The sequence below is a fragment of the Melanotaenia boesemani genome, chromosome 22, assembly GCF_017639745.1.
Source record: "Melanotaenia boesemani isolate fMelBoe1 chromosome 22, fMelBoe1.pri, whole genome shotgun sequence".
In the NCBI taxonomy this organism is placed as follows: Eukaryota; Metazoa; Chordata; class Actinopteri; order Atheriniformes; family Melanotaeniidae; genus Melanotaenia; species Melanotaenia boesemani.
In genome coordinates this window covers 11263706-11287346 of record NC_055703.1, presented here as the reverse complement: position 1 = coordinate 11287346, position 23641 = coordinate 11263706, and the positions used below count along the sequence as shown (strand labels likewise).

At 38.6% G+C, this 23641-nt stretch overlaps 1 protein-coding gene across 1 annotated transcript in view; it reads left to right on the top strand.

Annotated features, from left to right (window-relative positions):
• Positions 1-527: 527 nt before the first annotated feature.
• syndig1l (synapse differentiation inducing 1-like) overlaps positions 528-23641 on the top strand; it is a 36043-nt gene continuing 12929 nt past the window's right edge. Inside the window, exons 1-2 of the mRNA XM_041975040.1 lie at positions 528-935; positions 8620-9269. Coding sequence (XP_041830974.1) covers positions 8757-9269 — 513 coding nt within the window. The 5' untranslated portion in view covers positions 528-935; positions 8620-8756. The remainder of the gene's footprint in view (positions 936-8619; positions 9270-23641) is intronic.

Sequence of the window (23641 nt, the reverse complement as noted above, 5' to 3'; positions counted from 1 at the left end):
TAAAATGAAAGCAAACTTAGGAACTCTTCACCTATGTGAGCACTCCTAATTTAGATTAATGATAAAATACGTGATCAATCATTAAGAATTTTGGTTTTAATGGCCTTAAATGCTACCAGGCAGCAGTTTTGGTTCTTCACTAATAGTCTTCACTGAGGTTACTGTGACCATTTGAAAAAATAAAAAATCACTAGGCTCAGAAAAAACAGGGACTATCCAGTTTTTCTTTCGTTACTCTGGCTGCTTTTAAAGGGTGTAGTCATCTGTACTGAAACACTTTTTCAGAGAAGTGATTGCCCAGCTCAACCTTGCCTATAATAAATTGAGATACTTCTTGTATGTTCAGGCTTATGAGAGCAAATCTGTCACTGTTTTTGTTTTATTTTTATTTATTTTTTGGCAGTTAATTTGAATGAGGGACCGTCTTAAGCTTCTCAGATATAAAGCCTTTGTTGTGCTACTGATGAACAGCATTAACATGAAACGCGCAGTCAAAGTATTGCAGTCAGGCAGGGTGGACGCTGCCTGCTCTCTCCTTGCGCGCACTTGGATTCATCATCTCTCCATTCGCGTGCCTAAACCTCCACGCACCACCACTCATCTCTTCCTGTCTTTTACTTTTTTGCGGGGGGTGTTTTAAGTTTATGAAGGCAACGGAAATTCAGTCAGTATCCTGTTAGAGACAGAGTCCTTCATATTCGTAAAAAAGAGCGATTACAGACCGTGTTTCTTTTTTCTTTTCTTTTCTTTTCTTTTCTTTTTCCGGAACGAGGACCTGTTCGTCCGGAATGATTAAACCTTTCTTCACATGAACAAGTCTGAGAAATGTCTTTACCCTTGGACAACACCGTCAGCATCTCTGCCATGATGCACAGACAAAAACAAGCGAGTCTTTGTGTCCTTCTGACAGTAACTGGATTGACAAGAACTCAAAGGTAAGGAAGTAATTAATTTCTAATCGCTTTTTTTTTCTTTACAGTTCACCTTTAACACCGCACATGTCCCCGTTGTTTTATTTCAGAGCTAGGGAAACCCTGCCAGAATTGTCTGATTATTAGAAAGTAAGCTGTCTTTACGCACAATATATTGAACATTGCGCGAGTGTTTAGATTTAAGTGGCACATGTGTCGCATTGCAATGCGTCTTCCGAGATGGAGGAGGTGGAGGCTGCTGGTGATAAAGAACTCAGCACACAGTTCGCACCTGCGACCGCCAGAGCTAAAACCCAGTTCTTATGTCTTTCTGTGTAATATCTGTGAAGAAATGTTTCGGGCATAATCAAGGATCATGGACAGAGAGCTAGATTGTTTTGCACCTACAAAACAAACATAAGACAAAGAAAGAACAAAGAACAATAAAGGTGTGTTCTGTGTGCAGGTAGGACATATTTATCTGTTTACTTATTTCTCTTTTGCATTAAGTCTTTGTTAAGTGTGTATAAAGGTTAATTGATTAATTAAATATTTAGTGAGTTGGACTAAATAAAGAGGAGTGCAGTGAACATCACTCCTCAGGACAAACATAAATCTACCTAAACACAGTTCTTAACACTTAAATGACTGATTTATATGATGAATACTGGTGTTTTGTCTCCAAATGGAAAATAGATTTACAGATTGTCTATAAATGGGTAGAAATATGTCCCTACATTGAGAGTTAGACAAGTAGAGCCACACACAATGCCATCAGTTAACCCCTGTCTCCGATCCTCCCTGACTGCAATAATTTAGATAGTCTGATCCCTTTTTAAATCGCAGCTCTATTATATATCTAGTTAGGTATCTAGCTGTCTATAAGACACAATCTAAATTCCGGTGTCTTGTCATCTGCTCCTGGAGTGTGTGATCAATACACAATGAAGAGAACTCTGAGCCTGCTTCTCACAGACAACAAACCACTCCAGCAAAAGTGTACATGGCTGCTGTTGACAACACCCTCCCATTGAATAATTCAAATGCATGTGACAGAGATGGTGGATTTGCACACTAGGGAACGCTTGAAATCATCTCTCAAAGGTGTGACAAAGTGTAAGTGAAGTGGTAAGATTGCAGCTGGACACAAGAGCAGACAGGGCTCCAGAGGGGTCCTGACTCCTCAGTAAAAGGGGTATTTAGGGTTTAGTGTTTTATCAGCTCCACAGATAGTCATGCAGACAGAAGGGGACAGACTATCAGCACCGGCTGCTGACACAGGAACAGGCTTTATATTCATTTCAAGTGCATTATGACATTGGATTTTATAGAGTCTCCTTTGATGATAATAGTTCATAAAAGGATCAGTCAACACGGTGTTAAGCCCATTACTCACTTAATCGTTTTCTGAAGCTTAATCTGTCCGCAGACTTTCATGTGCTGAGGCCAGGAGAAGGGTTCACTGACAAATGTGGTCTGTGATGTACTGTAGTAGCATTTTAAACGATGAGTTCTTGTGCATCATCCTGAGTTGTGTTCATCAATAACTACCTGGTGTTGCCTTATTATGCATATCAGATGCCATATGCTGCTTCTAAGATTAAATTACACAGAGCTGTTTTCGTCCAGGGCCGTAAGCAAATGTCCACAGGCGGCATCTAGGAAAAGCTGTGAGAGACCATGGGTGAAATACGCTGGTAAACATGTCAGACAGATAAGACACATTTGTATTCTGTTGCATCTTGCAATGCTGGCCTCGAGGCCTTGTTGATAATACCCGTTTTCTGCTTCAGGGTCAGAGGTCCGAGAATGATTGGCAATGGCCTGGCACAAGTAAATAGACTTTGCTGACTGGAGTCTAATGGGGTTGAAGCACAGAGATGTATCAGCATGGCTGGCTGGCATGTTAGCTGTGCCACAGTCTCAGTCTTAGACTTTTGCAACTTGATGCTTACAGGTTGTTCACTAATCTTTGAACTCCTCATCAGACACCTCTGGGCATCTCCTAAGCAGCAGCACTGCAGCAGGCAGGCCTCTGCTCAGGCCATGTCTGTCATGCTGAATAGTTTTCCTTGCATCAACGACTGCTCTGCCTCATTCGCTTTCAGTCGTACCTCCCAGCTCTTTATACCTCCCAGCCTCTTCTGTCTGCCAAAGTGCCCAAATGCACTTTACCAAAGAATCACACATAAGTGTGACCTCTCTTTCGCTACCCTCCTCTCTTCCTATCTCTTTCTTTCCAAAACACATCCACCCACTCTTACTCACATATATTTATTCACAGCCAAACATACACAACATGCAAACGCCTCCAAATAACCATGCACACCCATACAAAACTATGTTTATTTATTTTTATGACATTTATCCTCACTGATTCTGAGGTGTCCTACATTGCTCAGCTTGCACTAAAATAGCTTATTCACACTATAATTACTATTTGCTGAGGGAAAATATGCTGCCCCTCTGCAGCAACAACCCAGCAGCAACAAATTTGGAAGCATGAAAACAACATAAAGATTTATCAGAGCGTCTCTAACTAATGTCATGAAAGGTAATCTGCTGTCAGCTTGTAGCATAGTAGGAGTTATACAGTAGCAGAAGCAGTGAAGTACTTAGAGGAATACTTCTTCTGGCTCCTCCAACCATGTCAGTGACTTAGTTTATTAGCATTTACAAGGCTGGCAGAAAGCTTTTAGACCTTTAAAAATGACTCATTTATATTTTATTTAATCCATCTGGACATAGTTCTCCACAGTAACAACGCAAAAATCAGATTTTGGAGTGTCTTCTCAATGTGTTTAAAGATTTTAGGACACTTGCAAATGAGCACTGGTGTATTTTACACCTATCAACAGATCTTGAGATGATCCTAAGACATACCAGAGTCCCTCTATTCTAACTGAATTTATTGGTTATAATCAAGAGGATGCAGCTGCATATGTAAGGTCTGACAGTTATTGGTTTATACCAAGTCATGAGATTAAGAGGATTGCCCTTAGACCTGCAAGGCAGAGTTCTGCACTAAAATGAGCATGTAAAGACCTTGCAGGTCCAGCTGACCAGCCAGACTTACTACAATGGGTCTGTGTGGAGGGGAAAGACATTTAGAGGCAGGACTGTTAGGTGTTTCAAACGGTACCAAAATTAGCCAGAAGAAACAGTGATTAAATTTTTACCCATAATCCCCAATAGTGTGTGTGAAGGAAACCAGGCATGGAGCAGTCAGTAAATCAGTGCCATCCTTAAAATCAAACATGGCAGTGGCAGCATCATTCCATGGGGATGTTTTTCTTGAGAGGGGCAGTGAGGCCAGAAATAAAGAAGGATGGAGAAAAATAAGAAAATCATTTGAAACATACAATCTAGAAAACAGGAACAGCTTTGAGTGATCCAAAAGTCTGGGCCTGGACTGATCAGAGCCACCTCTTCACTGAAGTCACCTCCTCTTTCTGCCAGGACAAACAGGTGGAACTGTTGACCTATAACAGATCTAAACAGTGAATCCTGCAGAAGACGACTGCAAATTTGCAGTCACGTGATTTTGGTAATTAAAGATTTACTTAACGCAGTGTTGATTTATTGATGCTAAAAGGCTACTTGTGGCCCCTTCGAGTTAAGTGTCTATGCTTTGATTTCCTGTGACATTTTAAAAACACGGGGATACATCGCATGTTATGTGACACTTGTATCACTGTTGGATCCGTTTAATAGAAGGCAGGACAAGAACGAAAGGAAAATCATCCCCACCAGGTAAGTTGCAGCTTATTTTTAATGAAAAACAGTAGATCCCCTGCCGTGGATGGCAGGGGATCTGTTTTTATCTTTTTACTGAGGCACATGTGACCACAGGGTTTAAACCAGGGTCAAAGAATATTCTGCCCCTGAAGCAGCATCAACATCAGATAGCAACCTCAGCACCAACTCATCCTTTAGCGCTTGGTCCTCATTCTTCCATTCAACAAATATAAGAGCTGCATGAGTGTGCGAACCCCGGAGCTAGACATGGACTATCAGGAGCACTGGTGTGGAACAACAGTGTCAGCACATTCAGACACAGGAGGTCCGGCAGGGAGGAACCATGGTTGTCCAGCGCTTACAGAGCTTCAGGAAACCTGGGAGTCTGGGGCTTGTATTTTATTCATGGAGCAGAAAACTTGAAAAGTATGGCTAACAAAAATACTGCAGTGGAGGAAAATGAACAAGCAAACAAAAGAAAACTGCAACATAAGAGCTTCTTCCGGGAGAGGAGGGAGGGAATTCAGGAAGGATGTGTACATTAAACTGTAAAAATTGAAAGTGGATGGGTAAATGAATAAGTACAGGCAATGCCAACACAACTAAATTATTAATGAAATTGTTGATCAGTGTCCCCATCTGGACTCTGCTTAAGTGAAAGCACCTATGGACAGCTAAAGAACTTAATCCCAACAGCATGAAGTCAAAGCTCAAACATATTTGTGTGATTCTGACTAAGATAACTATATAATATGACACTGTTTGATTTATGTGATGCGGAAAACAGAGAATATGTAGAATTTGACATTTAAAAATGGAATTGGTTGTCAAAACGTGGAATTTACTCAAATCAGGCTGAACCTTATACTTTCCCTACTAATCTAAGAGTTTTTCATGGTGTTGGAACCAAACGAACAAGAAGATATGGATGGGAGTCAAACCGCTGCAGCTTCCTGTCTGTGTGGCGTCATCTGGGCTTTCAGGACTCAAGTGTCCCCCAGAAAACTGGCGACAGCTAATAGACCAACAAAAACACCAAAGTTGTGCAAGAAAGGAACTCTTAAGTGGCTGTAGAAAAAAATGAAAAATTTGCCTTTTTGGTGGAGTGTTGCAACGAGGAGGAGCGTTGGCAGAAAACGAGAGCAGCCTCTATTAAACTCACTTACCTCGAGTGTTCCAGCTGCAGCTGGAGGCTGTTATGAAGAAGATTCATAGGCAAAAATATTAGTCCATGTCGAAAAAGCTAGTTGTTGGAGAGACTGCTGCGTATTACATTAAAGGATGTTTATGACAGCCAGCTCATTAAACAGAGACTACAGCTCCTCCATGCAGTTGATGCAGGTTTGAATCCCAGCATGGAGTCCTTTGCTGCATGTCACCTCTTCTGTTTCTCATCTCTTTCCAGGAAATTCTGGAAGTAAATATAACAAAGTCTGTAAAAAGCTAAATAAAAAATATGATAGTTTCTACAACACAATAAAGATAAAAAATATATATATACCCTCAAGAGGTGCAATCTGTAGGTTTTACCACAGCTCTCATAGTCTTCACAACTGAAAAATCAGCATGCAAGACAACCAATGATTCCTACAGAACGGAAAGCCTTTTGTAGGAGGAAAGAGAGAAAGTTCTCCAAACATGAATTGATAGACTAACAATAAGTGTGTAAAGGCTAATACCCGGGTACTAATGTTGACAGTTTTCTTTGTAGCATTTTGCTTTATTTGCTTACACAACATAAGATAGAAATTTAGCTTTATGTCTTTTCTAATGAGAGCATTTTCTTGTAGTTCATTCTATTACTCTAAAATACAATTTGAAGCTGAACAATGTGGCAGAAATGAGAGACACAGTCCAAATATTTGCTATGGTACTCTTAAGAAACTCTGGTAAAGTTACATACTGGGCTTTTTAATTTTGAATTTGAATTTATTTGAAAAGAATTCAACTTGTAATAAAATACATCAATGTTGAAAAAGGAGGAAGAAGACGTCTATGCTTATTGAATCTCACCGATTCTTCCTGAGTTAGTGTGTCTTTTGTGGTGGAGGGAAATTCAACATATGGCTCACAATATAAGAGGCTATGCTAAATAAAGGGGAAAAATGTGTTTTTTTTGTTTGAATCAACAGGTTTTGTGGACATAAAGTAATCAAGCAAGCAAACAAATGCAGGAATCTTGATTGAAATGACTGGGGTACAAGTTATTAACTCCTGAGCCAACCATCTATTATCTTTAGCCCATTACTACAATGCCATTTTGCATCATGTCTAATCTTGTTGTCTGCAAGTAGAAGTATATAACCTTCAAGCATTTGGAAATGCAGCAGTGAGCCAGCCATACACGATTGGGATCAGGACCCAGAGAAATAATCTTCATTTGGCATTTCTATATAAACCACAGAATAATCAGAAGAAGGTTAAAGGTGGATATGGAGAAGCAGTAAAATTTAGGGTTATCTTTTGCAGTGTAGAATTAGGAAGGAGGAAATAAATGTATGTATATATATTGTTTTGGATGTTTATACAAATTACAAAACAGAGTAACAAGAGGTAGATAATGATAATAATAACAGGTAGAAAATATAGTTTTGATCTTTATCTGTATGAGTAGCACCAGCATTATATATGGTGCTAAAACTCATCAAAGCTACCAGCAATTTATAGTTAGGATTTTCATTTCTTGTGATGCATTTCCTTTGATTGTGTAATTTAGTCCTTGCAAATTTGGATAAAATAAAAATATCTCTGAAATAAACACAAAAATATATATATTTTTAAACATGTTGTTTAGTGTGAAACTTGCAAATTCAGGTAAAAATCAAATGATCTGAATTGCTGCTCCTGTACAATAAATTCAATTTAAATTAAAACTAAAACCATCAATTCAATTCATCAAATCATCAACCATCTTTAATGGAAAGAATATTGCGTTTTAGTGTCTGCAGTGATGCAGGTGTGGTATCAGTCTGTAGTGGTGGAGACAGTGAAGCCCTCAGGTCAATTTGTCAATTTACTAGTCAGTCTCACCAGAGCTGTGGTAGCGACTGCAAAAGTAAGCTTGTGAATACAAATGGCCAAAATGAGCTTCTTCCAAAAGGTGTCTTGCTTCATCCTAAGGGAGAAGATGAGGAGATGAGTCACTGGGAGGGGCTCAGAGTCCCTGCTGCTTTACATAGACAGGAGCCAGTAAGGCAGTTCAGTCATCAGGTCATGATGCCTTCTGAAAATCTCCCAGGGGATTCAGGTTGGACCATCTGGGTGGAAGCCTCAAGCAAGCCCAGTATCTGCTAGAGACATAGTTCTTGGATGCTATGGGAACAGCTCAGAGTCCCTCCAGAAGAGCTGGAGGAAGTAGCTGGCAACCTCAGCTCAGACCCTTACCTGACACAGTCTTTGATAAGTGCCAAAAGATGGTTGGAGATGGATTTATGGCTGTCTCCCACCTATTTTAACTCTTATCCAAATTCCATTATGAATAAAAATGAAGAAATAAAAGTCCTACTTATTATATTCTGAATATCAGACTTGTTTAATTCAGATGTGGAAGATTTCAAACATCGGTGGTTTATGAGTGTAAGAGGTCTGAGCTAACACGGATCAGAAAGTGAGGCAGATGACACCTAATAAGATTATTACAAATATACTAGGTGCACAAAAAAACCTGCACAGACACCAGGATATTTTAAGGAGAAAAAAGTGCTATGATGCGTCGCTGTTCCCACTTTGGTGTATTTACATATGTGTCAACAGCAGGGATGCAAATTAAAGTCAAGGATTCATCAGCTGGGTGCAGTTCTAGACAAGCTGAAAGCTGTAAAAGTTGTTGCTTCCGAGGGAGCGACCACTTAACTTTGATCTGATGTCGGGTTAACTGTTTCCTGCTGGTAAATGTTGTACAAAAACCTTCCAAGTTTTCTGTTGAAGCTAAAACTCTCCCTCTTTCTGTTGCTGTGTGTTTCCTCTGTAGATCTCCAAGTGCTTAATACCATTTACTCCTTTATTGACACAAACATCCGCCACTTAGGAGCCTGTTCATCCGCCACTCTTTCATCTTTGTGCTGCCACTGAGAAGCTCCTTCCTCTTGCCTTTTGACCCCTGTTGCAATGGAGAACCTGAGTGAGCTCCAGAACCCACTGCTGGACAAAAACACTAAGCACATGGTCAACGGTTATGGGGGAGAATTCCCAAATAACCAGTACCAAGAAAACATTATTAATTACTTTGCTGGAGGAGGAGGTGGAGGAGGTGAGGGTGGTGGAGGAGGAAAAGTCAATAACAGCAATGTAGTGAGCGGAGGAGGTTACAATACCAATGGGAAGATGAAATCTCAGCAGTTTCTGGATGCCACCTCACTGCATCTGGCTGTAGAGGCCTTCTACAGGCCTAACTTCATCCTGTACAAGGAGGACAGTGGCAGCATCAAGGCTAAGGAATACAAAAGTGAGTGCTGTGAGACCACCTTTACAGAGAAAAAGGCAAAAGATGTCTCCGGCACAGAGGGAGCAGAGACGCCCAGCACAGAGGATCCTCAGAACAAGCTGCTGGAGGACGGTGAGCACGTCAAGATCCAAACGGTTTCTTACGAGGTGGAGGAGGAGGAGTATGTGGAATATGAGGTAAGACGGCACAAACTTGCACAGATTAGACTTTGGAGAGCAAGTGGGATCAGTTACATGGAGGTAGATTTATAATGTTCAGTGGCAAATTTGATTGCTAAGCACTTAACCTTGAGTTTTCATGCCACCAGCTCAGCAGAAGACCATCAACAACACTAAAATTTATAGAAGTATAAGCACTTCAGTTTTGTTTAGTGTAGTAATTTATTGATGCTGTGTTCCTTTACTTCAGAAATCAGAAATTGTAACTGCGAATAATGCCACACCCAAGATCCAGGTAGAAGTTTGGAAAACCAATGAAATTTGGTCATTCGTTTGCTCGTTGCAGGCTAGCTAATGTTAGCAGCAGAAGCTAATAACGTGATGTCTTTCTTTGTTTGGCAAAAACAAAATGCTCTGGGGAAGCTAATTATGTGTGTGGCTGATTTAATGAGACACAAACTGACAGATTAAATTAAGATTAAATACGCAACTATCAACACTTTTTATACGAGGCACAGCCATGTTGAATTTGGTAAGATTCCTTTAAATTTCCAACTTGGAGACACACTTTTCTTGTTAGGAACTTCGGAGTTCCAAAGGAAGGTACCATCAGGTCGGTGTGTAACTGTGTTGTTTTCACTGAAAAGCCTATATCAGGCTCATAATCTGGTTAATAGAAGCTTGCATGCTTGTCATGTTTTTGTGTTAAATGAGGGTTAGCTTGCTTGTAGTCCTGCAGTGTGTGTATAGTCATTTAGCAGTCATTTAGCAGGCGCATTGATACCTTCACACCAAAGGATCAGGCTCAACTCCTCTATCTGACTGACATTTTACTAAGTGCAAATCCCATTTGAACCCCTGACCTTGCCCCCAGTTCCCAACCCTCATAAAATGCATTGTTAGATCATAATAAATCACCTTTTCCTGCCTTGTGCAGAGCTATGAGGTGCCACAGTACCATTGCATTAGCTGCAGTATTTTCACTCTCAAATGGCACAACCAACAGCACAGAGCACTCCAAAGGATTTAGAGGATTGGACAGGCAGAATGGGGAGTTAAGAGTCGATCAGTGTCCTGTAAGACTTAATAGACTGGCTGCCACACAGGAGTCTGCTACAATTAGCCTGGATATCGAAAATAAAAATGCAGTTGTGGAAATGCAATGTGATGTGTGCATATAGCTACAGGACCCACTCATTTCAGGTTTTAAGTACGAAAATATTCACTGAGGGAAAAACACAATTCTTAACTAATTTTAACTTCCTTGATTGTGCTTATCCTCATGGAATTAGGAATTTCTTCCATGTTACTCATTTAGTTGTGAACGTGTTCGCTAAAAACCAAAAGAAAAAAAAGATGAGGCATACGCAGTCTCTGCACAGACGACTGCCGGCTCCCTCAACCCGTTCAAAGGTTAAATGAGCACATTACCATATTGCTCATATTTTTCACACACTGCCTTTTCAAAAATGGACAAGTGCATAAAAAGAGCATCATCAGGCTGCAAATATCATTTTGAGAAGTAGAGAAAAATGCACAGTGGGACTTATTATGTAGCCTCCCAGCTGGAAGTAACTGACACCACAAAGTCTGTGGTGTCTCTACCTCTCCTGCCCAAAGTCCAACACAACCCAAAGATCTCAGACTAAAAAGCCTCGCAGCTGACATGCACAGGCTGGTTGGAGTTCAGCACTGAGTTAACACAGCCATACAGATACACTCACTGTCTAGTCTTAGTTTAAACTGCACATAAGCAGACAGAGTGCAGCTACCTCCCAGTCATTTTTACCATCTTATTACTCTTCTTGCATTTTTTTGCAAATTTCTCTAAAGTCATTGCACCTAAATGATGGTTTTGAGATGTCAGAGGCCATAATATTAATTACACTGAATCAGTAATGTGTATATTTTGTCTTGCCTTTCTCACAATCAGTTGCTTCCTTCTTGAGACTTAAAGTCATTCCTCTGAAGTTTCACTTGGAGTGTCAGCAACTTTTCTTGGATGCACTTTGGGTTTGTCTATCAGGGGATTTGCAGCACTTCTGGCTGCTGTAGTTTACCTCACCTCCTACACTTCTGTCTGCAGCCCTGACAAACCCATCATAGCTGTTTGACATGAAAGGCGTCACTATCAGCACTGAAATGCATCCACAGCCAGAGATTCATTGTGATAGGCTTAATCATTGTTGAGTTATCTTGTTTGGCTTGAGTGTGAATGTGACAGATGTTCATTTATACGCCCAGAGTAATGCTACCCAGTACAGGTTGTTCTCATTTGAATAGACAGTATGAAACATTTACATCAACACAGTGTCTACAAGACTTTAAGTGAGCAGGATGTTCACAAACCAGCAGCTAAAATGCTGGAGCACAAGTGAAACTTAATAAATTGGGTTATTCGTAGTTATTCTGTGGTTATGTGTACACACACTGCTTGGCAGAAGAGCTTTTGAGGGGAGGATGACAGCTGCAAAACAGCAAAGCTTCTTGTTTCTTACTTAGATTCGGAGTTCAGTCTGACAGTGCTGTGTTGGTAGCTTTCAAGGTGCAGTCAGCTTGTAAGCAGTCACACCTAAGATGAGTGTGTAAAATGGTTGGATGTCACCAAATATACTGTAACAGACATTTTTGATGAATATAAAAACACTTTAAGGATTCTGTCCATCAGCATTTAAACTAATGAAATCAAAACTGAGTTCAACTTTAGTCCAATTTTTGCACCATTGACCATAGCAAACTGTGTTGACAGTGCAGGGATCAGAGTCCTCAGGGGTCCAAAACGAAAGAAGCTATCATAGCTAATTAGCGGCCACAGTGCTCCACTGAAGTATAACCTGAATCACAAAATAGGGATTCACAGGGAGTTATGAGACTGCATTCAAGTACCTTTTGAAAAGAGAGAATTAGTTTGCTAACTAACAGCAACTTTTGTCGTGTTCCAGTGAATAAATACAGTTTTCATTGATTTCAGTTTTTCTTACTCCACATCTTAAATGATTTTTGAAGTTTTGAATCCATCTTGTCATTTTCCATTTAAATGCAGCTCCTCTTCAGCGAGCTGCATTGATGTAATGAAGGAATCGGTAAGGTGTAATGTCTTTTGGCTGATTCAGCACTGCAGTGTGCAGCAAAGAAGAAAGTTAGTCTCTAAATACAGTATGCTAGCTTTTTTCAAGGCATACTTTAATGGTCATCATCATCATCCTGGAAAAACAGTGAATATTATTGGTGGTGTTTGAGAAGTTTTCATAAAAAAAAAAATCTTAGTATCAATTATAGGTCAATCCATAAGGTTTTATCCAATAAGATACACAAGGGAAGTAATATATTACAGAACAGATTACAATGTAATGCAGCCTAATGCGACTCTTTCACACACTATGATCTCAATCATAAATATTAAGTGGATTGCAGCATTTTAACATCTGCAAAAGCTGAAAAGGAGGAAGAATTATGGCAGAGTGGTTGTATTAGATTACATTAGGATTTGGATGAGTCACTTGTTATGTGCTGTTACTTGAGAAAAAAGACACTGTCAAGATTTTGACGTTGCTGGCCTTTGTTTGTTCATATCAAGCAGAGTAGGCGTAGATCCGAAGCAGAGAGTGTTTTCAAGCAAGTCAAAGATGCAGAAACACAGACAATGGTGTCATCTCCGCCACTGGCTCAGAAGCACATTGGCTCTGGCTAAGAATATTCAAACATATGTACTTTTAAAAGCAGAGTATATCCTTATTTACCATATGCACCACTTCCATAATGTAGTCAACACACTGACAATAATGCAGGCCACCTCTCGTCAGCATAGACTGTTAGTAAAATATGTCATAGCAAGGTTGGCACCTGAGCTGTCATTACTGGAACCACTGTTGCCATGTGAACACAGTGGAGATAAGAGCATATTTGTGACTTTAAACCAAGAAGATAATGGTGCACAGTCTGGTGATTTAATCCAAGAAACTTGCTTTTCCAGTCCACACATAAACATAACAGTAGAGAATGAGCACATGACGTCACCGGGTCTGTGGCTGCCATTTTGGGGAAACCCATCTGTTGTTTACAAATACACTTTCAGGTTTCTGTCTAGAAAAACATGTTAAAAACATGTCTAAAAACAGGCTAGATAGAAATGTCCTTACTGCGATAAGCTCACAGGAGAAGCACTAATTAATGACTTGCGTCATTACAAGCTGCTGATCAGCAAACAGAGTTCAGGTTAGGTGTGTTACCTCCTGTTTCATTTTCAGATATCAGTGCTTACCTTGTGTTTGTAAGTCGGTACACTGGCCATGAATTTAACAAGTACTGATCATTAAATGTTCAAGCAGCCATTTTACAAATGGATGGATGAGGAGCCAACCATCATACCAAACCATCATACTGAAAATGTATATGTTACTGAAATATTAATTGTTTAGATATTTGGATCCTGAAATCAAATATATCTTCTGTGTGGATTCATTTCAGATAAATTAATATATTCTGGGATTTCTGAAAAGAAAAGACAGATTTCTAAATATAGGTTTAACTAATTAATATAATACATCTTTGTTAAAGCAAAACTAGCAGTAAAAATATAAAAGCAAGCAAAAATATAGAAGATATATTGTATATTTATTTATTACAAGAACAATAAAATATACAAAAAAAAAACTTTACTGGATCTGATGGCAGCTCTACTCTGAAAGCTCTGAAAAGAGTAAAAAGTCCTCAACATTTTCACTGAATGTGTGACAGAGCAGCACTGAGACATGTTCATGTGAATCAGAGAACGACAAACGGCCACTGTCTTGTTGAGGAAAATGATGTTCTCATTTGAACATGGGGTGTCATCCAGATCGCTACCATTTCATTTAAAATCCTGCAGCCAGCCCCGAGGCAGGCTGGGGTGTGTGTGGTAGGGCCCTGGGCTCTTCTGTGCTCTAGGGCTAGATGGTCACCTTACTAGAATCTCACACAGAATCACATGTAGAGTAGGGCAAGCATAATATGTGACTGCTGGCCTGGGTTGGACTTCCACCTGCCAGTGACAAGGCCTGCAACGAATGAGATTCTGGGCATTCTGGTGGTGGTTTGTCTAAGTGGATGGTATGAGTCCCTTGGGGTCACTTGGGCCCTGTGGCATCTTCCCTTGTTGATGGGCAACCTGTTCTGGGCACGTCCCCCCTAGACCAGTGGTTCTCATACTATATATATATATATATATATATACATATATATATATGTATATATACACCTCAGACTTGAGGGAGATGTAAGAAACACATTTAATGTTGAAGCAGGAGCAAGATATCTGCTGTCTTTTCATCCCAATTACCTGTTTCTCCATATCTCTCTTTCTTTTCTTCCTTTGCTGCGTTCAATAAACCCTGATCTCTGGGCTGCAGGTCTTCTTCTTCTTCTTCTTCTTCTTTTTCTTCTTCTTCAACTGCTGCTGCTGCTGATTCTTCTTCTTCATTTTTTTTGGTGGTTGCCAAAAAGAATTACTGCCACCCAGTGGTCTGGAGTGGGGACCAGAACGTTTACAAGAGCCCAAGTTGTCAAAACACTAGTTTGTCTGCTACCAATCCCATGCACCGAAATGACAGAAAAGTCTGTAGTTCTCAAAGTACTATTTTATTTGGTTGCACAAGGCTTTGGGCGCCTTCTGTCTTTATGCTTATTGTGCAAAGAGTAGAGTGAGGGGGAAACAAAGACTAGAAACAGAAAAGCATGAAGTCAACATTCTGCTAAAACATAAACGTTAAATAGTTCCACTGTAAAATAACAAACAGGGACTACATATGCAATGATGTGTCTTTAATAAAATCATTTAAAAAAGGAAAAAATGTAATACATCTTTTAATTATTATTCACTATATGATCCAAAAATCACAAATCATGTGTATGTCAATAAATAAAAACTTAAAACTTCAATTATTAATATATTTCAGCTGGCAGCAACTTATTTGACACTAATTTGACACAAGCAAAGAACAGCTTCTCTTTCCTTCAACATCCTGTGGTCACGAAATAGTAAATAATAGTGGGGACATATTTAGATATTTAAACCATGAAACTAAGCTAATAAATGGGACATTCATTAATCGTCATAGTTGCTTTGGAGCTCTAATGTTGGATATTCATGGTTTTTATATACACAAGGATTTTTTAAGTCTCTCGTATTGCTTGTTGTTTCTACAGCCAAAAACTGTGGAAACAACAAAAAACAAAGGAAATCCTGCAGTGGATTGAAGTGGTCTGCAATTTATTTTCAAAAAGAAAGGCGTTAAAAAACGTTAGGTGATTAAGTAAAGCATAAATTCTCCATTTATCAAAAAGCATAAGTAAATTACACTTTGCCTCCAAGGAGAATCAGTAAAGTGGGAGAGAAATGCAAGATGAGAAGTATCTGTTAATTATTTTCAAAGTGGAAATTCATTAGGATTTAATGTAACATATGTGGGTTTTATTTTTCTTCTAAATGCTTTTAAAACTGGGGAGAAGAACTCTTGTTGGCATTCAACCACATGGTTTCTACTTAATCTGTCCGGAGCCTTTCGATGCTTCACATCTTTACATCTTTACATCTTTACATCTTTACATCTTCACATCTTTATTTTATGTCTTTTTAAGTATCATCTTGAACATTCATGTTGCAAAATTCTCACACATATCATCTTTCATTATGAAGTTGCTTTTGTTCTTTTTTTTTATATTATCACTTGGACACAGAGGGGCTGTTACACAGAATTAGTCTGCAAAAATATTGGAAAAAATGTGCAAACTGAAATACGAATAGATAAAAGAAACAAGTAAGTTGATTATAATGTGAAAATTTATAATGTAAAAAAAAGGGAAAAAGATTAAATGTATCTTTCTGTGCTTTGTAAATATTTTCTTTTATAACAGATTCAGTGTACTTGATTTTGATCATCTCATAATGATTTATTATTTATTTTGTAATGATAAATGGTCAACACAGTTATGTTGATCCATCCATCCATCCATCCATCCATCCATCCATCCATCCATCCATCCATCCATCCATGTATACATTTTTATACCCACTTAATGCTATTCAGGTTTCAGGCCTGTTCCATTTACCAGATTTGTGCAGATTGTCTTTTCAGATGTTAATATTTTACATTTTTACTTAAATACAGTAAAACAGCAATGTAGTTAGTAAGCAGAACAGCTGTTAGCAGGTCCCTGATGGCATGTTCCACAGCTATTTAGGTGATCCTTTAAGCCAAGTGCAGAATCCATCCTAGCTGCAGTGCTGGAGCTCTGCACTTTAGAAAATCAAAAGTGGGAATTTTACTCTCAAAAGTCAACAAGCAAAACACGTTGTAGTTTCTGTTCTTTACGACCAAGGTAATCACACCTGTCTTTTCTTATCAACTTCAACTTTAACAGGTGTACAGTAGGTACAAGAGGTCTGCTAAATGAACCTCAGTCTGTCTCCATCCTGCTTTAGTCTAAGCGCTCACTGGCAGGTTAGACCATGTACATTCAGCCAGCTACACCTAAAAAAAAGCTGCTTTCCTGGAGCTGGGACACAGGGCTTGTACACTCATATTCCTGGAGCAGTGACTAATTTTAAATACTAGTGCAGCTCATTACAAGTGAGAAGTATATTTTTATTCAGTCAGAGGATTTCACAAGCATGCAGTGGGGTTATAGGATTATTGGTGCTGCAGTACTCAGACGACTGATAGTTAGCAGGTAGCTGATTATGAAACATGGACAGATTCTGATTAAGCTTTCTCACAGTGAAATCAGGACGATGTTAAAGACAACAGCTAAACCAAAGACACTCTTAAATAGTAGTTCTGTGTTTAAATTGGGAGGGTATCATGAAGTTACACAGTCCTGAATACTAAGTTAAAGCTGTGAGGCTGAACGTGGATTGTTTTAGCTGTTGTTTGTTCATTGAATGACGCAGCCCGATTACTTTTCACACCAGGTGCATCTTTTCTGCTTAGTTTACTCTGTGGGTAAAAGTATCATGACACAGACTGGACCTAAAATGTCTGCATGTTTGTTGGTACTGTGGACATTTTAGATCTCTGAGTGTTGAATGTCATTTCATCTTTTCCTGAAGTGGATGCTACAGATGTCACTCTGGGTAGGCAGAAAAAAAAAATGTGAAATTGAACTCTTAGTTTATGCATCATGCTGTCGGATTTTTAACCCATGCTGACATGTGTGGGACCCATTTGCATAAATTTGCAAATAACATCTTCCTTCAGAAAATAAGCAGTGATGCAGGTGTGTGCTTTCTCTGGGAACAATCAGGGACCTGCAGTGTTTCCACACCACATGTTGTTATTCATGTTGTTGTTCAATGCAGTTAGAGCTTTGTCCAAGGTGGTAATGAAAAGAAAAAGGTGCCATCTACAGAGGAAACAGTTTGTGAAAAAACTCAAATCGAGCTGATAACTTTAATTTTAAATTAGTTCATCTAACAAGACTGAGGTCAGGCTATGAACAAAAATGTTGGATCTTGTAAGTTCTTTCTTACAGTAAGAAACCAAAACATAACTTATTTTTATTTATTTAAAAAATATTTGTTCATTTTGTTGGTTAGTTTTTGTTGATTTCACTTAAACTAGATTTGGGAACACGTCTGTCCCCTGAAAATACTAAGACTGTGTTAATAATGCAAGATGTGTTTCCCAACGACACAATAATTGATCGCTTGCTTCAGGAAGTATACTTTGAGTGGCTGCTCTGTCAAAAATATGACTGGAAGAAAAATGACTTGTGCATCTAATTATGCTGAAAAGTGCTATAGTGGCCCATATATTCTCCATTTCCAAAAATAAGTGGAACATGGGGAACTGCTGTATTGAGTGGCAGATAATGGGTGGAAATACATTTAGTAGCTGTGCAGAAAAAGCTGCAAAAACCAGGTTTGATAGGATGAAAATGTTATAGCCTCAAGCATAATACTCTCCTCGCCAGTGACCCTGGATGTCTTTGATCTTGCAGTCATGGATTCGGTCCATTAAAATTTTCATGTTTTTTCACCTGCAAACAAAAATAACACTTGAGCCAAACCGTATCTATTTGTCTGCCATCTGTTGCACCATCTCAGTGCATGAAATTTGCATTTATCAGTACATTTTATATTCACACGGTAATTTGAACATGCGGCGCCCCTGTGCAACCTTTCAATAAAACAGCTTCCTCTCAGCCTTTCTGTTGTATCATTTTTGCACAACAAGCATTGAAATGTTAAAATTGTCTGCATGGGTGAGGGATCAATAGAAGGGTTAGTTTTAAAAATATAAATCAATGACCTCCTCCCTCCTCATTTTGCAGTTTTTTTTAGATTGGATCAGGTTTGATTGGGAGGGTTATTCATTCACGCTAAATATGAGAAAATGTCAGTACTTGTGCTTTCATTAGATCTAAAATGCAATTACTCTACAGTTCACTGCACACCAATTGTTCCTCAGCTCCTCAATGGTCCATCCAGTTTGAGTTTCAAACACACGCTCTGTCTGTCTGTCACAGATTCAGACACAATGGTCTCCTGGGTTATACCAGAATGTCTGTATGTTTATAATAATTGCAGAACATACTGGAGCAATGCTGGTCCTCATTGGGAAAAAAAAGGTTTAGCTTTAATCTCCATATGACGGTGCAGCTTAAATCTCTCTAAAAGTACTGGAGGTGTGTCCTCTAAATACTGATTGCCAAATCTCAGATCAGCTCAAAAGTAAACTGCATTTATGTGAAATCTTAATCTCTTAACACTTGAATTTATTCCTAATAATTCCATAACTAATGCAGCCCCCTACTATAAATTTATCATATAAATGCACACCTATTTAGAAAAACAAATCGCACTAGCAGTAAAGAAAGACACAAAACAATTGTTGTTTACAAGGTTACTTCTGGCATAGCACTAGCATGTAGCCAAATCAGAAAATAATATGATCATTCATAAACTTTTAGAAATGCCTGCAAGTACAAGAAGTCAAGAAGAGGGTGTAAAATTAAGTACCAGGTAAATTGAAAGTAAAACAAACATTTTTCTTTTACTTTAAACAGACTAATTTTAGAAAAAATAGTAAGGCTCAAAGTGTCTAACACAGTTAAATATATGAAGTAGGATTAATGCATGAATAGGCTTTTTTTGCCCACCACTACTGAAAAAGAAATAGAAGAAGACAGCATGTAACATATAACTGAGTAATATAACTCTTATCCCACCTCTAGTTTTCCTGACATGCTTAAATAGCTTTGATCTTCTCTACTTCACTTGTTAATTCTGACATTGTGCTTAAAAATAACTAAACTCTGAGCTGCTGTTGCTGAGGTACTTACAGATTATTTTATGACAGGCCACTCCTTCCTACAACAACACTAAAATTCCCTGCTCCTGCAAGATCTAAGCATCAGGACCAGGACCAATGGGATCTCATTCCCAATGCAGCCCTCGTCTTGACACTGGGGGCAAAATTTAAGAAATAATAGTATAACAGCAACAGAGAAAATGTTTCTGTTATGATGTATAAAATATACATTTTCCACTATACATGTTTTTTAAAAGCAACAAAGATTTGCACAGGTTATCCCAAATTGTGTAATGATGACACAAGACATGCTTTTACCTCTTAATTAGCAAATAAGAAATAAAGGATTCTGCATATTCTTGGTTTGGTGATGGATTTCTTCCATGAGTAATAAAGTAGCTTAGAAATGATTCTGTGTCAAATCTCACTGGTGCTTCTTTAATCCTTCCCTGAATGGCAGCTTGGAGTATTAAAAAAAAGTGAATAATGAGACAGATGTGTCTGTAATGCAATGAGTTTTGAGTAATATCAGCCCTTGGAGGGATGATTACGCGTCGCAATTCAGAGCAGTTTTTCTCTTAGAAGCAGACTCACATGAATCAGGGTGTTGGATTGAGATGGATTTAGATACTTTTGTTGTTTTCTCTCTTTTTTTCTCTCTCTCAAAAATAAACAAAGAACAAAACTCTTTGTGATGTCGGTGGTTAATACAGTGGAAATGTTCCTCTTCATATTTACTCTTTCAATTAGAGAGCAGGTCTGATTTGACACCTAGTGGATGTGAGGACAGTCTTGCCACATCACTCATAAAACAACTAATGTAACCACCTAATCAACCTTCTAAAAGGGCTCACGTTAATGCAGCAGTAATTATGGTCAGAGGGTCAGTTTATTTATATGGGCATGCAGGAGGTGTGATGTGGTTATATACTAATCATACAATTATGTCTACCTTAATTTACCTCTTTGTTTTATAGCTTCTTCTTGATCTCTTATATGGAAAGATGTTGGAATTGTCTCTTTTTGTTTTGTGTACTACACCGGAAGGCATTTGTGGTACATTTTATACCTGTGTTTGATGCTGGAGAAGTGATGGGAAAAGGGAAAGACAGGGTATGACATGCAGCTAAGGTCTCTAATGGAGCCTGAACGTTGTGATTTATTAAACTCCCAAGGTTACAAGAGCATCCTAAAAATAGTGCTTTTCTAAAAACATGAAATGCATAAGAGGGATTCATGTTTCATCGGACAAGAAGCTCTTGTCAGATTTAATTACTGATTTCTTTGCTCCACGACCTAATTTTGCTCGTGCATTTCAACCTGTTTACATAGCACAGTGTGAATACTAAGCATGATTAGCAGTGGTTTCCTGCTGTTGCCACATCACCCGAATCTCAATTGCACACCTGTCAACAACAGACAACAAGGCAAAGGAAAGAAAAATAAGTATTTTGGTCATTAATGCAAAGTGGGTAGTGTGCCCCCCCCCAAAAGACGATGGTACGCATTTGGGTGGACTGCATCACAGCGTCATGACAACACTCTTATTATTGTGATCACACACTTTTTTTTTTGTTCATGAATGTAGGGCAGAGCAAGTGGCAGAAACCATAACATAATGCAAGTTAATATGCATAATTGCTGTCAAATCACATGAATCCTCGCTCTTTCTCAAGCTTATAAATGTGCTGAAAATGTAATTTTGTGTTGCATTGCATCTCTAATGGAATTTGTTCATTAACTTTGCTTATGCATCCAGCCAAGTAATTGCATCCCCTTTGGTTGTAAAGTTTCTCTCTGCATCCAGGCCTCCCTGCATGCTGTGCCTTAGTGTGGCCGCACAGTAAAACAATTAATTTGGGTGTAATTTCAACCGCAGGGTTTCTGCATTATAAAAAGGTTGAGAAGGCAACATTGATTTTATTGTTTTAATTAGACTGTGTGGGGTTTTTATTTAGAGAGTGTGTGTTTGTGGTGTGTCCTCTTTCTCTTAGATATTCAAGCAAACAGCAGCAGATCAGAAATGCTCTTCTTTTTTCCACCCAAGCATTGAACCTTTTATTATTATTATTAATATAGACTCACTGGATAAAAAGGTGTGCAGCATATTATTTTTAGTAAGAAGTCAGCTTTCGTAATATGAAGCTGCCCTCTGAAACCTCTAAGAAACATCTAAGGAGAATGTGACTTTTTGATTTTTATGTATCTCTGACAAATAGAAAAGCAAAAATAATGATTGCAGAAATCCAAAATTGAGAGGTGACATGGAAAGAGTCATAGGGTGGTAAAGGCAAACAATTTTAGAATAAAATGTGTCTAAAATGTGGATATAAGTTAATGTTAAATTCCCATTTTAGATTATTAAAATTTAGGAATTTGTAATCATGCTTTGTTGGATGTTAGCAATATATGCAGAATCTGAATAAAATTATAACAATGTGCAAATATAAATGATTGATTAAAATGTACATTAGAACATCTCCTTTGCATATGATTGCCTATCCTCTGGATGCACGTGGACAATAGCTCATTCCTTGTTGTACAAATTAGACAAATCCTGCAGGTAGCACTTGCCATTTTTTCAGCCAGCTGTCAAATGTTCTTGGATTTTACCCCACAAGGCATATCTATGAGCAGATAGAAGCATCTAAATATAGTCACTAGGGCCATCCAAAAAAGTGAAGGTGAATGATTGACAGAGCACCAGCACTCACACATACTCATTAAAAGTTAGAGGGAATATCGAAAATACTATTTATATTAAATCAAATCCTGCTCGGCTGTGAATGCAGTAGAGGTTTGTGACCCATAACTATATTTCCAAACAAGTTCCTGAGAGATCGATTTAATTTCATGGCTGCAATCGATTTGGGAAAAGAAAAGATAATCATGTCATTGCAGGCTAATAATTGGTTCGTGAGATTGCCATTAGCCTATTTTCTTCTGAAAAGTTTATGATAAATGACCATCTCATGTTCTGCACCTCACTAACTTCCTGTGCTTATTGAACTTCTCTGTCTTTGGTAATCTGAGCCAATGGGAACTCTGGAAAAAGTGTGTTTTCATTCTCCAAACAGCCAAAAGGCTGTACAGATACTGGTATTAAGGTCTGAGGCACAGCACAGAGCCGGCAAGGTTCTACAGAGATTGTACGGTAGTGCAAGCTTAGGGCTATAAAGGCAAAGGGACATTATGCACAATCTAACCTGCATTATGCTCAAGCATGATGGCTATTTTTTGCCACAGTATTTCATTGTAGAGAGAATAAAGTATATTGATCACCACAGCAGGGGCCTGTTTTTACAGCTTTTTACTGGTTTGGGAGCACAGCTTGATAAAACATTGTGGCATTGTCTGAAGGCACTCAAAACTTTGAAAGGTTTTGCTTGCACAACCATGGTTGATGTTTATCATGTTTCGGTTTTATTTATTTATTTATTTATTTATTTTTATTTGTCATAGATTGAATCCAGTATTTCTCCTACCATCTGTTGGGCAGACCCTCCACACAGCTCAACCATCCAGTGTCTAATCCCTATAATCAATCACACAAAATGGCTAGTAATGGTATGTGTGCTATTGAAATTATTTGAAAACAGTTTCACTCTGAAAGATGTGCTTCCCTTGCTTTCACCCATTTGGTTAAGAAAAATAAATATATTACTCAAATTCAGTCATTTCAGGACAATGTGGCTGCCTAAAAGGGGGTGTATTAACTGTCAGCATAGTAACTGTTTCAGGTCAGGTTAGGTTTTCGCATATTGTATGTACAATGTAAAATGTTTTTTTTGTTCAATGTTCACATCGTATCAGCTCAGAAAATATGTCCTAATTATCGCAGGCACTGTTTGTCTTTGGTAATTTACAAAGAGCACGTAGAGGCTGCTCAGTGCTGCAACAACTTGTGCTAACACGTCATGTTCAGCTGAATGACCAGGGTGTTGGTAAGAGCAGTGTGTTCTAGCAAGTCAACTTGTCCTTCTATACAAAGCTTATTATATGATCACCTCTGTTGTCAGAGGTGTATTTCCCCTAGGTTTTTTGGCTTTGGGCTGGTGGGTGGTGTGGCAGTGACCAATCGTTGATGAACCATAGCGACAT